Source organism: Chaetodon trifascialis, chromosome 6 (genome assembly GCF_039877785.1).
Source record: "Chaetodon trifascialis isolate fChaTrf1 chromosome 6, fChaTrf1.hap1, whole genome shotgun sequence".
In the NCBI taxonomy this organism is placed as follows: domain Eukaryota; kingdom Metazoa; phylum Chordata; class Actinopteri; order Chaetodontiformes; family Chaetodontidae; genus Chaetodon; species Chaetodon trifascialis.
Genome location: NC_092061.1, coordinates 23155552 through 23169703, shown reverse-complemented (window position 1 = coordinate 23169703; position 14152 = coordinate 23155552). Strand labels below are relative to the sequence as shown.

The 14152-nt window shown below is 45.6% G+C and overlaps 1 protein-coding gene across 8 annotated transcripts in view; it reads right to left on the bottom strand.

Moving 5' to 3' along the window:
* fbrsl1 (fibrosin-like 1) overlaps positions 1-14152 on the bottom strand; it is a 270554-nt gene that overhangs the window by 32223 nt on the left and 224179 nt on the right. For all 8 annotated transcript variants that reach the window (XM_070964090.1, XM_070964083.1, XM_070964088.1 and 5 more), the window contains one exon: positions 2954-3002. In XM_070964090.1, the coding sequence (XP_070820191.1) occupies positions 2954-3002 (49 nt within the window). The remainder of the gene's footprint in view (positions 1-2953; positions 3003-14152) is intronic.

Below are 14152 nucleotides of genomic sequence, written 5' to 3'. Positions count from 1 at the left end.
TAAGAGTAGCCCTGAGTGGAGGACAAGTCTTCATAGCGCTTTTACTTAAACATGCCATCCTCCAGGAAATCAATAATTTGCAGGAGGCTTAAGACAGGAAATAAACAAAAAACCAATAACTGTTAGATAATGCTTGCCCTTTGCTGTGCCTTCCTACCTCACAACCACCAACACAGACAGACATTGTGGAGAACTTGTGCTAGCTCTTGGGTAACAGCATCCAAAAGGAATTGCACAGTGTGTGGTATTACAGATACAATTAACTTGTGCTATTATCGGTGCTGCTGGCTTGAATCTATAATAGGGTGTCAACAGACAAGCAACGCAGAGATGACGAAAAGCAAAATATGAGAGAAAGAAGGCAAGGGTGTCTGGGTTTTGCCCAAAGCCATGTTCAGTATGCATAATTACAGCGCTCTGCCTTCGCTGATTACAATGTTGGTCTTTCCTCTCCTCTATTAATCCTGAACCGTTTCATTAACATGACAGACTGCGGGCCTGTGTGCAATTTGGTCTTAACCTCAACTGTTTGTACCCATAACTGCTCACCAAAATAAAGTTCAGAGAGGAGCACAATGTTGAAAAGCAAGGAAGTGGTGAAAGAAACAACAGTCATTACCTAGAGAGATGTACAAGCCCAACATCATCAGAGCATTATAAATTTATGTGTGCCATGTTTGTGTGCGTGTGTGTGTGCATGTGTGTGTGCATGTGTGTGTGTGTGTGCATTTGTCTCGCGAGTGTCTCGCAGCCAACAACTCAACAGGCCTGGTGATCAGAGGAAAGCGGGCTTTTCATTGGTCCCACAGGACCGTGAGCGAGACCGGTAATGGGACACATACGCCACATTTTAAACCAGAGGAAAACAGCCTGTGGGCTGCTCTGTATTACACATACACACATTACACACAGAGAAGCAAGTCCAGGCCAAAAACAAACATGTCCTAGAACCCATTACAGCACAAAACATCAACACTGGAATGGGAGAAGAGAGCCGGCTGGTGGCAGCTCTGCAATTGTAGCACGATAGCATGATAACGTCTTCCTCGTCATCATCAAATCACTTCATCACACTACTGATTTCTTTGCTGTTTCACCCTTTCTAACCCTTCATTCTAATCCGGTGCCCTTCTTCTACATTACTGCTTCTTCCAAACAGGATCTGCTTGATCTGTGTGACAATCAGGAGAGACGCTGATTGGATTATCTGGATGTAATTCCACGGTCCTAATCCTCAGCCCTGTGTGCACATTAGCAAGATCTACAGAGGCCTTCATTCGCCATCTGACATAAAAGGGGTGTTGGAGAGTGTGGATGCGTGTAAAAGGCAACAGCTATGTCTGTGCATGTGCCGATGCTAGTTCTCCACGGCAGAGTGTGTTTATCTGCAGCCATGTTCTGTACGGGCATGCAAAGAGAATAAGTCAACACCCTGACAGCTGACAACAGCAGTAGTCCAGCTGCCTGGTGCAGAATAGATGGAGTTGGACGTGGTCTAGTTGTTTCCTAAAGCATGCAAGTCTGGAAGTCATTGTCATTGTGAACGCTAGTTTCACGAGGCCGACGACGGTCACAGGTCATCTACATCACACTGCCGGCAGGCCTGCTTTCTCTCCTCCTTGTCAGCCAGGCTTTTCCACTAAGCAGTCAAAGCTACTGTGCTAAACCAAGCAACACCTTCATATGTTGTTGAGAGGGAATCCAGCGCTCACAGTGCAGGCTCGACGTGGAGGTAAACAAAAACCTCTAATTTGTGATTGTCAAAAGACAGGAGCTAGAGTTACACTGATGCTGCAAATTTCATTCCGCTGTGGCTAAAATTCAGAAGAGCGGTGAACCAAATTAAAACCAAGACGAAAAACAAAACAAAAGTGGTGAAAAGCTGTTTTTACAACGACCACAGGACAATGATCTCTAGCTTTGCCATACTAACACATAATCTATGTGAAGCTGAGTTTGACCATGAGACTCAACCTCGGAAAGTTTTCAACACGTTTTCAACAAATATTGGACAAATAAAAAGCTAAGAAAAGCCAAATATGTCCAAGTGACATCCTAGTTTACACTAACATGGCGTCTATCATGATGACATTCTCAACAGTCCACTTGAGGCAAGCTGATCTGTTTGTCCTGTCTGCCTTGCAGACAACAACCCCCAACCCCCCAATATTCCTCTTATGGCCACAGTTTACACTGTTGTGCACTTGCACCTCCTTCCTCCTCTGCTTGTGTTAATGGTCGTGCTTCCTGGCTCCTGCCCTGGGGGGACGTGGTCTGCATGCTGCTATCTGTCACTAGTAGGCTGATTGCACCTACTTCCCCTTCCCCAGCTCCCTGCATCCACAACTTGTCACCTTTCTCCCTGCTCTGACCTGGCAGGCATCATTGCATTTAGTGAATAAACAGGTGCAGCTGACATTCCATCTGCACACGGTATACACTGACACATGTATGTGATTGGACATGGACACACAAAAGCACAAAAACACGTGAAATCATGCATAAACATGCAGAAGCAAAGGCCTTATAATCCACATATGTGCATATGTGAACGCACACACAGAATTTGTGTTGTCTGGGGGGCTGACAAAGCTCTTTCTCTCTTTCCTTTGGCATCCATTATGGTCCAGGCCTGCTGTCAGAGAGCTTGTATTGCCTGAGGGAAGTTCCCATTTGTGGGAGCATGTGGCAGAGAGGCTCTAAATCCCCTCTAATGAACCAATATGTAGGAGGGCTAAGCCTTTGGCGGGGTCGTCCAAGAAATGCTATTCCACACCCCAGCAAAAATGTATGCATATGTAGTCACCAGACCTTGTTAATGTCTGCTGACATTTAAATCTGAATGGAAGCTGCAGGATTAGAGCAGAGGAGATTTGGACTCATTCGCAACACCCAGTTGTTGTTATGAGTATGAATGAGGCAGAGGCTGAAAGAAAACAGAGCGGGCTCTTACCTTTGGGTGTGGTAGGGGAAAAGAGCTTCTCTGATCCTACATCAGACACCTGGAAAAACAAGAAGGCAGAGCTTTAGTGGGTTTGTCTGATGAGCTGAATCAGCGGCAACGTCAATCCCAATAAAAGAAAAAAAAAAAAAAAAAGACTCACATAATTTAAAATTATTGACCAAAACTAATGCAAGCACTGACGCACATTTGTCTGCCCAGTAAAAGGTTTATTCAGCAACAAATGTGGCCACAAGTGCCTGGAATAAAAGTCCAGCTGCCACACACAGCATCACACAGTCCATCAAAAGACTCAAACGAGCCAATGAGAAGAGCTCCCTCTGCACCTGATGGTCCCTGTCTGGTTTTTCCTGTTGAGGTAACATTAGGTGGCACTGTTGTGCCACCTGACAACCCTCACAAGAAAGGCTGTCAAAGACGGAGGAAGTCAGTAAGGTGGCTATGCAGCATTAGAACACAAAGGCTCCTGCGTACATGCTGCCGCTCAGAAATCACATTTTGTTCTGCAATATTTTGAATCAAGCCAAATATTTCATGAATAGAATGCGGTTCCACTCTAAAAGCAACATCCTTATTGCACAAATCCAATATCAAAGACAATATCAGCACATACTGTAAGTAAATACATGCAAATGATGACGTTAACACTGCATGTTTTGTTTTTGTGTTATTTTTAACACTTGTGTGTATGTGGTTTGTGTATCTTGGCCAGGGCTCCCTTGAAAAGATATTTTGTGATCTTAATGGGCCTTAACTGGTTGAATAAAGGTTTAATAAAAAAAAACAAAACAAAAAACAGTTGTTATTGAGGTTGAGCCACATGAGGCAGAAAGGCATTTTTCACTGTGAAGTGATAGTGGAGACTTCTAGACTAAACACTGCAGGATATTCTCCTCTGCTTTAGATGGATGTGTAGATTCTGGCAAGCACCACCTAAATCAAAACACACCATACATTTTTACAAAAATACATGTTTGCGTGCCAGATGGGAAATTTTTAAACACTATCATAGTCATAGTCTATGACAGAAAAGCAGTAAATCCATAGAAAATCTGGTACTGCGCAAAACGGCTGGATGATATTATTAACAATGAAAATCCTCCTCAGCCTGTAATATCAGCCCATATAGGGGCTTTGTTTGAAGCCATGGTTTCACTTTGCGTTAGATCCTCTCATCTGGGTTGTGCACACTTGTAAAAAGCTGCAAGAGCTGAACATATGTTCCAACCAAAGGGCCCGAGTGTCCTTAACTGCCATGCTTGTATTTCATGCGGCACAAAGGGAGCATATGTAAAGAATGAACAGTGAATCAGAGTGAGTGCAAGAGAGACGGAGACAAATAGAGAAAGCAAATGATTTTGTAAACACAGATGGCTGTCCTTGGCATCCGTGTTAGTTCTTTCACAAGTGTTTTGAGGGCGTCCTCTTCTTCCAAGACCTCCCAATTTCTCCTTCACTGCCACTGTGTTACTGTTCTCCACAGTGTTTGTCTGTCTCCGCCTGATGTCTCGTCTCAGCGCTAACCACAACAGTGTTGAGGGAAAGCCCTGATTCCTTCAACAATTTCCTTTATTCACACGGCGGCCATATAAAGCACAGGTAGGAACCATGACGAAAGACAGCAAAGCAGATGTAAAGTAAAAACATGACAATAAATCTGTTGATAATTGTGGAGGGATATCGGCGAAGTCAAGTCAAATTCTGCAGCGACTACGCTGCAAGGTTGATCAACAATGGTGATACATGATATCAACGAGTCAGCCGCTCTATGGAATCTTTGCCCTGAGGGGTCTCTCAATCAATACAGGAACAAAAGATGTAGTTTGATGACCTTGTGAAGCAACATGGGGCTTGTTGTCTTAATTGCTAAACATCCACCATTGACAATGAAAATCTATGTGATGTGACTCAGGCAGAAATATTTACAATGAGGAGATGTATTAAATTTTGATTCACTGTCACATTTACTGACTTCCTTCCTCACTATTTGAAGTATCACCTGGTGTACTGCGTGATTCCCCGCAAGGTATAGCAACTGGAGAGGTATATGATGCCGCTGACAGGTGATAAAATTAAACACACAGCCACCTTGAATAAAAGCACGTGTATTCACGCATCAGCTTCTGATGATACATTTGCTCTCAGAGTCAGTATTAACAGACTTGAGGTTTGAATTTGAATCATGCAAACAACATGATTCCTCACCAGTGTCACTTGTAGCGATGGCCTTCAGCTACTGCGACGATGTGAGATTGAACAACTACAGTACTTACACAAAGACTGGCCAACCAGTGTGTTTGAGGAAGTTCAATAACCTGATGCAAATGCAAGAAGAGGTCAATAACACCTCTTCAGTTTTGTCTTGATAAGCAGGACATTTAAAGGAGGGCCAACACTCAGCTGAATGGAGTTGTTTCCTGTTTCCTCTTACAGCAGACTATAGAGGCAAGACGGAGTTTTGTGCATTGCCCTCTTTCAGTCTCCCAGAACCAGGGCGCCAGGCTACAACACAGGCTCTTTGTTAGCTTTGGACGACATTAAACGCTTCAGTACCAAGCCTCAGCGCTGCAGCAGCACAACCTCAGCCTTGAATCACGGCCCCGGAGGCCCTGGAAGAAAAATATGGGCTCAGAATGAAATGAAGCTTGTCAAATGGACACGGGAGCTGGCTCAGGGACTTGCTTAGTGTGGCACGGGGTCACAAAAGCAAAAAAGACAGGGTAGGTCATGTCATAACTCACTGTAACTGTTAAAACAATTCTTATGACCAGAGTGGTTATCCAGAGAGCAAGGCAGACATAACGTTCCCGAGAAGGAGAACAGAAAATGCTGTGTTTACCATTCGCCAAGACGACCTACTTCCCTTTATTCCTATTCTGGCTATTCTGAGAGCACAGTGAGCCGTTTTATATTCCTAACGTATTCCAAGTAACATCAACAACCAATATTTAGGTTTTAATGCTGTGTTTTGCACCTGCCAAGTCCGCATGAGTCAGTTGTATAATCCACAATTACAAGGCCGGCTTACAAAAACACTTCTTAAAAAGGCATGTCAAAGCAGAGCCCTGATTTGGCTAGCTGTTGTTTTTGTAGAACTTTCTGGGTTTCGCTGGTCAAGTTGACATTTTTTCACGGGGCTGTGCTGCCGGCAGTCTGAGCTGCCTGCGGTTGTGGTGTGCAGAGGTCATGTATAACAAATTCTTCACACTCTCTTTGTTGAGGCAGCTCCGGCTGCCATTAAAAACAGAGAGGGAAAGACGAGACAGAGGGAAAATATATAGAGAGAAAAAGAGACAGACAAAGAAAAAAAAGAGGAGCAAAGGCCAGGTTTTCCAAAGGAAATAGGGAAATTTAACCATTTAAAAAAAAAAAAGAAAAAAGAAAAAAAAAAGGGGAAATTCAAGCCACATTGCCTGGAAGCCAAAAGCCCTTGGAGCGGGCCGCAGGAAGCCTGACCTTTGAGGGGGCCGTCTGCTATCTGAGCCTGGGGCTTCAGGGGCCTGGCCTCCTCTCTGGAGGGCCGTCAGCAGGCCTCAGCTTTCCTTCCCTATTCTATTCATTAGCCATGCTTTATGATTCAGCTTCCTCTGAGCCACACAAGAGCTCCCTGAGGAAAGAGACTGCTGGAGAGAGAGAGAAAAAAGGGAGTGAGACTGAGGGAGGGGGAAAAAAGCAAGAGGGAGGTCATAGGGCCCAGCCGGGGCCCAGCTCTCAGCAGCTGTGAAATCCTTCCGTTTCCTCGGCAGGCGTAAAAGGAATGAGGGGGAGAAAGAAAAAGGAGGAGGCCGGGGAGGGAGCTGGGCCAGTAAACCCACCATCAGAGTGCTAACTCCCCGAAGAGCCACACGCAGAACCATAATTCCCAGATTTAGGGAATGCCAAATTACAAATTACACTGCTGTTTGTTTTAAAAAGTCCCCAACTTCCCTGAACACCGATGACTTATTGGCTGCATAAATCTCCAGATAATAGCAGAGCCGCAGAGGGAGAGCAGAGAGGCAGAAACCCTCGCTAGCAATAAGTGAGACATTTACTGCAAGGCGAAATTGCATTTGCTGTCACAGCAAAGAAGCAAGGGGGGAAAAAAAATCTTTGCAAATTTTCCATGTCCACATCGCTTTTACTTAACAACACAGCAAGCTAATTAATTTAGTAAATCTCAGACAAGCTTAATTGCACTTTTTTTCAACGCTTCCCTGCTTAATTTAAGCACAATGGGCCGACTGAACGAGGCGATGCAGGCAGCAAGGGAGGGCGGTATAATCAACTGAATGACCTTCAGGCATAAATTTATGAAAGGCATTGATCAGTTAAGGCTGTGATTTCACCGAGACAGGAAGGTCAGCAATTACCCAGATTCAATTAACCTCATTTAGTAAAGACTGCTGAGAGACCAATTTCTCTCCCCATAACCCCACACCCACCAGGCCCCCTGCTTTATATCAAACAATCCCCAGGCCGTCCATCTACCTTTGATCTGAGAGCTCCTATTGCGTGGCCTGCATTCCTTGGAGCTGAGCAAATTATCTCCAAAAGGGAAGAAATCTTGCAGCCAGAGGTTAGGTAAACCCAGACTAAATAAAACCAAATCAGGTTTCCCCTATCCCATCAGAGCAGGTAAAGCCATTCCCCTCCCTGGTGGAGATAATTTTTACACAGGCTGGCAGTGCTATCACAACAACTGTAGCGAGAAAACAAAGAAACCTGTCAAAAGGCTTTGTTGTGGGCTCATGCCTGCAAAGACTGTAATTACAATTTAGCTCTCAGTCATTTGGCGCATGTAAGTTCTTGACAGACTGCTGTAGGCCGAGTGGTAAGGTGGCTAATCTTAACACTTAAATACCACAAACCGAAAACGAGCCAACAAATTTCCTAAATGACATTTTGCTCCTTGAAAAGAAACTAAAAGCACCGGCAGCTCAATATCAAAACCAATTTAACGGGCAGACCAAAGGATAATCAATCATACAAAATGACACATACAAGCAGATGAAAATCAACTCAACTCCCCTCCGTACAGCTGCAGCTCGAAGCATGCTGTCCTACACTATGATCATGGGCAATAAAGCAAAAGAAACACACTGAGCACATTGTTGTGCATGCGTCACCAGTGGGTCAAATGGCCTGTTTAAGAGTACACGGCTACTCTGAGCTGTACTGATGCGACAGGACGTGGCACTAAGAGACTTATCAGGTGGCATGAAAGAAAGATAAAAAAAACCTAGAGAGAGTGAGAAAGAGGAGAAGGGAAGCGGGCGAGAGGGCACATATCTTGGCATGGGCGATCGGGCTCTCAATTACCCTGGCCGAACCTGTCTGTCCACAGATCCACACTCAACACACACACACACGCACCCACAAACACAGTTAATTTGCTTCCCTGCGTGGTGGTTCATCACTGTCACCTTCTTCCTTCACTGCCCTCTCGTCCAATTTTACATTTACTGTCACCTGAAGTCCAATGTTCCCTCTCTTTTCAGGGTTGATGCGACATATTTTTTTCTTTCAAGCAAAAATCTTTCAGCCAGCTCCACTGTGATGAAGGCAATGCCGTTTGTTCTGGTCATAATTATTGTTGAATTGACTAAAGCAACAGTGGTTGTCTTAAGGAAACCCTTGAATGATTCCAATGTCACATTCTGATTTATGATTTGTGTTTTCTGTGCAGAAAAGACAGTTTTAAGCTCACACAATGATCCTGAACACTGACATAAAGAAGCTTATCAGTACTGACATGGTAAAAACACCTATCAGTCAAGCTTTAGCAGGGGCTTGATTTTCCTCTATTCATGTGGGAGTAGCTCGGTGCTTTGATAAACGCTTCTATCAGCACCCACTCAGGGCCCTCAACTACTGCCACCCTTTCATCCCAGACATCCGCTGCTACTTTAAGAATAAATGCTGCATTAGCCGTGAACAGTGGGCCTACAGCTCCCAGGCTGCAATGGGAGACACCAAATTAATTATCTCCCCTGCATTTGTCCTCGCACCGTTCCAGAAACTTAATGACCTCCCGAGCGGTCGTTTATTATAAGCCGCAGCAGTGCTACGCATTCCCAGGGCAGGGAACAGGCAGCATCTACCTTAGCTCCAATTCCCACCCACCACTGCCACCACCGCCTGCTTGTCAGAACAGGTGTGGGCCAGCAAGACTGCAAACCCCCAGCGAGCATGATGGGATATACAGCATGAACGGAAAAGAGAGAAGAAACCTCCCACGCAACTGTCAACCAACAGTTACTCGCCTCAACTGGAGCATCATTAAGATGATAATGAATTCCATAGTGACCGTGTAGAATGGAGTGGTCTCTCCTTGCACGCACCCAAAACACACACAAACCTCTTAATACTTAGCCCCGAGTGCCATTTTCATAGGCACGTATAATGCGTGCGTGTATGTGTGTGTGTACGACAGAGGCTGACAACTCCTGCTCTCTCTCCCCCTAGCAACAGACGCAGGGAAATGAATGCCGAGAGAGGAGCAGGGGGGCTTGAGCTTTGTGTAAAATATTACCCTTCGTCTCGCTTACCGCACCCCACACCACCTCTCCCCCCTCCCCTGGCTGTGCAGCAGTTGCTAGCCCTTATCACGGCTGCCTGTCAGTTTAGTATACAAATTAGCAGTCTATCAGGGGAATGCAGGGGCCTGTTTCATCAGTAGGGAGAAGGGCAGAGGCACGCATTGCATTAAAGTCTCTCGCTGCTGCAGACAGAGAGGGTCACAAATCAACGCCTCAGCAGGCCCACAGCCAGCACTAACCAGATAAGGAGAAATGAAGGAAAAAGGACAAGGCATATTTCACCGGAGAGGATCCAGACCGCCTCAAACTCCCTGCTAGGGCTGTGATGAAGGATGGAGGTGAGCTGGCACGCGGGGTGTAAAGATGGAGGAGGTCAAAAATCACAATTTCAACCTCACAGATTACAGTTACAAAAAGGACAGGAGAAACAGGTATGGAATAATAAAAAAAAAAAAAAAGTTAAGAAATACCATTTAGAAAATGTCAACTACAGAGCCAGAGCAAGTGCTATTAGTTGATTATCAACTAAATTTTGCAGGAAATTAGGGCCGGCGCATTCCCACTTTCTCCTGTGAAGTGAACCTGTGCATGTTAATACCAGCAGAGACAAAATGACTGCGAAGGGCTCTCATTAAGTGGCATAATGCAATGAGGCACAGTCTAAATTGTAGCAATAAACGGCGACAGACAAATCATCTCAACCATCGCAATCCATTTAACTCAATTAATGCAACACCAGATCTGAGCTCAGTGGTTTAAAAGCATGCGTGGCTCTCATCCCTTGTCAGGCTTCGGGGAGGTGGGGGGCACCAGGAGAGGGAGTTAATAGTATCTCTTTTAGGGTGAGATAACGGTCAGTTGTGGCACAAACATTGTACTTTGATTAAGTCCTGTCTGAGACCATGGAAATGGGGAAAGAGGGAGAAAGACAGAGATAAAGGAAGCGGGAGAGGGAAAAACAGAAGCTGGAGATGGCAGTGGCTCTGTTCGGCAGGGCACAGCTGACTCTGGAAAGGGTGTGGCCTCCTTTATTTTTTAATGTCAAAATGTGTGCTGGTAGCGATAAGAACCGCAGGTAATCTCCCTGTGGAATCAGGGGGCTGTTCGTCATTACTCTCTGGCCCTGATATAGATCAGAGCACCGGTGGCTTCTTCTGGCTCTCCAGGCTTCCGAGATGGCAGATAGCCCTTTAAGACATGGCTCGCTGCTCCCTGATTGGCTGGTCAACAGCCACAACCAAATCCCGGCTCCCTCGGGGCTGCCGCGAGGAGGTATGATAGGACGGGTCACGGAAACTCACTGTCCCCATATCCACATCATCCTTTTGTTGTAAAGCCTTTACCCCATTGTCAGTGTGGGTGGTGGAAAGTAAAAAAAGCCTTTCAGGATGTTATTGTCTGAGAGGCAGGATAACAGACAGGCGGATTATTTCAAAAACAGCTTTCTCCAGAGCTCTCACAATGCGGCACCGTTGTTGCTGTGGAGAGGATCCTGGAGGAGATAATAATAATATTCCTAGTCAGAGCCTTTGCTGCAGTAGAGCTGCCTTCTAACAGAGAGATACACATCATTCTGACTGGCCCGCCGTGACATAATCGCCCTGCGGAGAGCTGCAGGCAAGCTTGGTAGGCAAACCACCTCTCACTGCAGCTTGTTAAGAGAAAGGTGGCTTTAAGCACAGCTCAATAGAAACTCCGATTGAACTTGTTTTCTCTTCACTCCATCTGAACAATGTCTAGGTGAGTCATAGCCCACCTCGGGCTACACAAGTTGCATTCTTCCTTTCTTCCTCTCTCTTAAGCTTGTACTGCGCTTTTGACTTGGATGAATTTGCTAAGAGGGGGAAAAAAAAACAAAACAAACTCGACAGGATCTTAAATAATGCAGCGATAAAAAAGCTGTGACCCTTTCTCTTGCCTCAACCCACACACAACGAATATCTTCTGCAGTGAAAGACAGCACACAAAGAGACGAAAAGGCAGAGCTGGCACCACATGGAAATGTGTGGTAGGCATTGGTTTGCTCCTCTGGGCACGGACACCTTTAATGAGAGGAAAAAATGCGCAGCAAGAGGCAGATCTCACCCGTACTATGCCAGTGATTTTTGAGTAATATGAATCACCTCCCCTCTAACACAAATAAATATTGTTCTAATGCTAGTGGGAGTTAAGGGCTGACTGTGGGTTCAGGCAACGATGGGTGATCCAGGCAGAACACCAGCCTCCACACCGGTCATTCTGCATCCCACAGACTCCTGAACCCTACACCATGCACACACTAGATGCCCGTGATCCCTGACCTTTCAGCTTGGCTCTCTGCTGAGCTCACAGTTTATCGGTGCGATGGGGGGTGTGAAGTCGTTGATGCCGGTTTAAGTAACAGCGTCTCTCCTAAACTACAACAGCAGGTGAAATGAGGCAAAGGGAATTCAGGAATTCATCTCAGCATCTTTCTCATATGTCTGCTGGAACCACAAAAGTCAGCCAGGCTCTCAGGATCAATAGAGCCACTTGCCCTGCAGAATGGGGGTGGGGGCAGGAGGTGGCAAGTGGGGGAGTGGAAAAAGAAATGGAGCAGGGGAGACTGGCAGCCATTGCCAAATGTCTCCTTGGTCTCACGCCACCACCCGTTGCCACTTTAAGGCACACTATCCACAGTGCTAGCACAAACAAACACGGTATGCACTATATAAAGGAGCGTCAGACCTCCAAAGCCCCCAGGTCATGTTGGAAAGGGATGTGGCACGTTAAGTGGAATTTACTTTTGATGCAGACATCAGGCCTCAGGTTTCTGGCAGCTGCAACCCAAACTTCTCCCCGAGGCCTCACTGCAGGGTTGGACAGGACACCCAATGCCCAGGAAGTCACCTTTAGAAATACCTCCACTGCTCAGCTGCCCTTATAAAAGGGGGAGACTGGCAGTGGTGGCTGTTGGAGGTCACTGTTTCCAGCATAAGGAGCTGTTTACAATGGACAGACTTTCATTTCATTACCAAACACAGAGGTGAGATTGCTATTGGAAGAAAAGCGGACATGTTTTTTTTTCTTTTTTTTTCTACCCGCTGGATATAAGCTGCTGCTGAGCTCCGCTCTGTTCGTGGGTTGAGTGTGTTGTGTTCTGAGGTTACAGAAGGAATTTAATATAGAACGTGGACCCCAGCTGTCCACAGCACGCCCACTGCTTCGTCACACCAGTGCATCCTTTAGACTTCGATGTCGCCCTTTCATTGACATCTTTATTTCTCTACTTCAATACACGACAGGGTTTTGACTCTAAACTGAGCTACGACCCCCCTCCCACCCACACACACACCTCTATGGTGACATGGCATAGAGCTCTTCTGTCACTGACTGTCCAGATGTGTGGCTTAATGTGGGATGGATGGGAGTGTATAAATAATCATGATGACATATCAGTGGGATATGCCAGGAGGTTTGCTCTGTACGGGAGGAGGTGATGGAGGGGGTGCTGAGCTAACTGTGCACCTCTAGGGAGTCCAGCACAAGCTAGTTTAACGCCAACACGACAACTGCAGAGACCTTGTGAGAGAGCTTATGGCTTTAGACTTCACACTTACTGTGTAACATCATTCTAGCGCACCACACTGTGACCTGACCTTGACAGCGGCCATGTTACTAGTGGTTTTCAGTTACAATGATCAGTCACTGGTGCAACTGCATGGGAAATAGCTATGAACTGCATCGACTTCTAGTGTCATGCACAGTGACACTATGACAGCTCGTCTATACTTGACTGCTGGTCAGCTTTATGTACCTTAAGGTGAGTTCAGATCATCACGGCACACTCACAGCAAGCGACATTTCCAATAACTGCACAATAGTAACAAACTAATGTGTTGTACAGTAATTGTCTATTCTGTGAGCTCAGCTTCTTTCATGAGCCTTGGTGAACTCTGTGCAAACCCACCGGCTGTTATCTCTGATAATAACATAACACCTGAGGAGGAATTTGATCTGGCATCCCTCTGAACACAAATCCCTGGACAGAAGAGAAGGGCGGGGTGAGGAGGATATATTTGATGTGTTTGCATTGCTAGAGCAGATTTATGAGTAATCACAGCAGAGAGGACGATTAAAAGTTGTTGGCCATGCCAAGTGTACGCACAGGATCATTTGCTCTGGATTAAAATATAATGAAGCAAGTGAACGCAACTTTGTCTTACATGCAACTCCGTAAATAATTCAAGTGGAAAGAAAAAACAACAGGCAGAGAATATTCCCCGGAGCACTAATACCCTTTTCTGGGCTTGTTCGTGATGGCAACAATGAATATCTTAGCGCTTGTTAAAAGCTTTGTTTTCCTTGGGAGTATGGGCGGACTAAATGAGAAAAAAGGACGCCAAGTCACATGCAGGGGCCACTCATTTTCACTTCCAGTATGTTGCACTGGTGACAATGTTGGAGTGTGCCCATAATGTATTGGATTGATTTTCTTTTTTTCTTTTCAGAGTAGTGAGGTTAAACAGCTCATTATCACAGCACTGGATCGCCTTAACAAACCAGTTTCCTGTCAATAAAACAAACCTGATAATTACACCCTTAAACTACCTCCTAAATGTTGAGTTGTGTGCATTTCTAAAAGGATGCTGGCTCCAGCCTCTGATTGTCTAAGTCGTGTTGATAAGAGGTTTAATTAGCCATGTCATTT